The 753-nt window shown below is 61.2% G+C and overlaps 2 protein-coding genes across 2 annotated transcripts in view; both read right to left on the bottom strand.

Moving 5' to 3' along the window:
• Positions 1 to 395, bottom strand: part of PPP1R15B (protein phosphatase 1, regulatory subunit 15B) — a 6375-nt gene extending 5980 nt beyond the window's left edge. The window contains exon 1 of the mRNA XM_009888291.1: positions 355 to 395. Coding sequence (XP_009886593.1) covers positions 355 to 395 — 41 coding nt within the window. The remainder of the gene's footprint in view (positions 1 to 354) is intronic.
• A 273-nt stretch (positions 396 to 668) lies between these two features.
• The window catches only part of PIK3C2B (phosphatidylinositol-4-phosphate 3-kinase, catalytic subunit type 2 beta), a 22400-nt gene continuing 22315 nt past the window's right edge, over positions 669 to 753 (bottom strand). Inside the window, 1 exon segment of the mRNA XM_009888290.1 lies at positions 669 to 747. Within this exon segment, the coding sequence (XP_009886592.1) occupies positions 669 to 747 (79 nt within the window).

The raw sequence follows: 753 nt of genomic DNA, 5'->3' as shown, positions 1-753 counted from the left end.
TACAATATTTAAAACTTTTAATATAAAGGTTAAGTTCATTATTCTCGATCCTGAGAAACATTTCATCCGTTTACGGAGCTCTCGCTGTAAACAAAGCACCACAGGCACCAAGCCCGCACCCTGGCGCAGGCGTCCCCGGCTCCGGGGCCGGATGGCAGACGAGGAGATGGATGTCCCCACCAGCCTGGGGACGGGAAGGGTGGCCGGCGGTCCCCTTCGCGTGGCGTTGGGGGGGTTCAGACACACGGGACCGGCTCCATGCACAGCCCCGCTGCACCGCTCTCCTTTGGGAGCGAATTCCCCGGGATGGGAATTGCCCGGATCCAGGCAGGCAGCTCCTGGCTGGAGCTGTACCCAGGGCTCTGCGGGTACACGCACCCACAGCGAACCTCCATGACGCCTCCCTTCTCCTCTCCGCCCCGGTGCACGCTACTCGTTATTAAAAAAATTAAAATACAGATATCCCAAAGGAAGAAATACCCACCCCGAAGTGCCCCACCAGTCCTCCCTGCCCCTCCCTCCCCGCATTGCTCCCTTGACACAAGGTAAACTTAAAAAAGAAGACGCCTGCAGCAGCACCCATCGGTGCCCGGTCCCTACGGGCACATCCCAGGGCAGGCAGCGCTGTGGCGGCGGTGCCGTGGGTCCCCAGCCCCAGTGGTGGGACCTCAGAGGGTGCCATGGCCGCGGGATCCCAGGGCAAACCAGCCCATCTTCTCCTGGGCCAGGTCCAGGTCCCGCAGGCGGATGGCG

This window comes from Charadrius vociferus, unplaced genomic scaffold, assembly GCF_000708025.1.
Source record: "Charadrius vociferus isolate BGI_N301 unplaced genomic scaffold, ASM70802v2 scaffold266, whole genome shotgun sequence".
In the NCBI taxonomy this organism is placed as follows: Eukaryota; Metazoa; Chordata; class Aves; order Charadriiformes; family Charadriidae; genus Charadrius; species Charadrius vociferus.
This window is presented reverse-complemented; position numbering and strand designations above follow the sequence as displayed.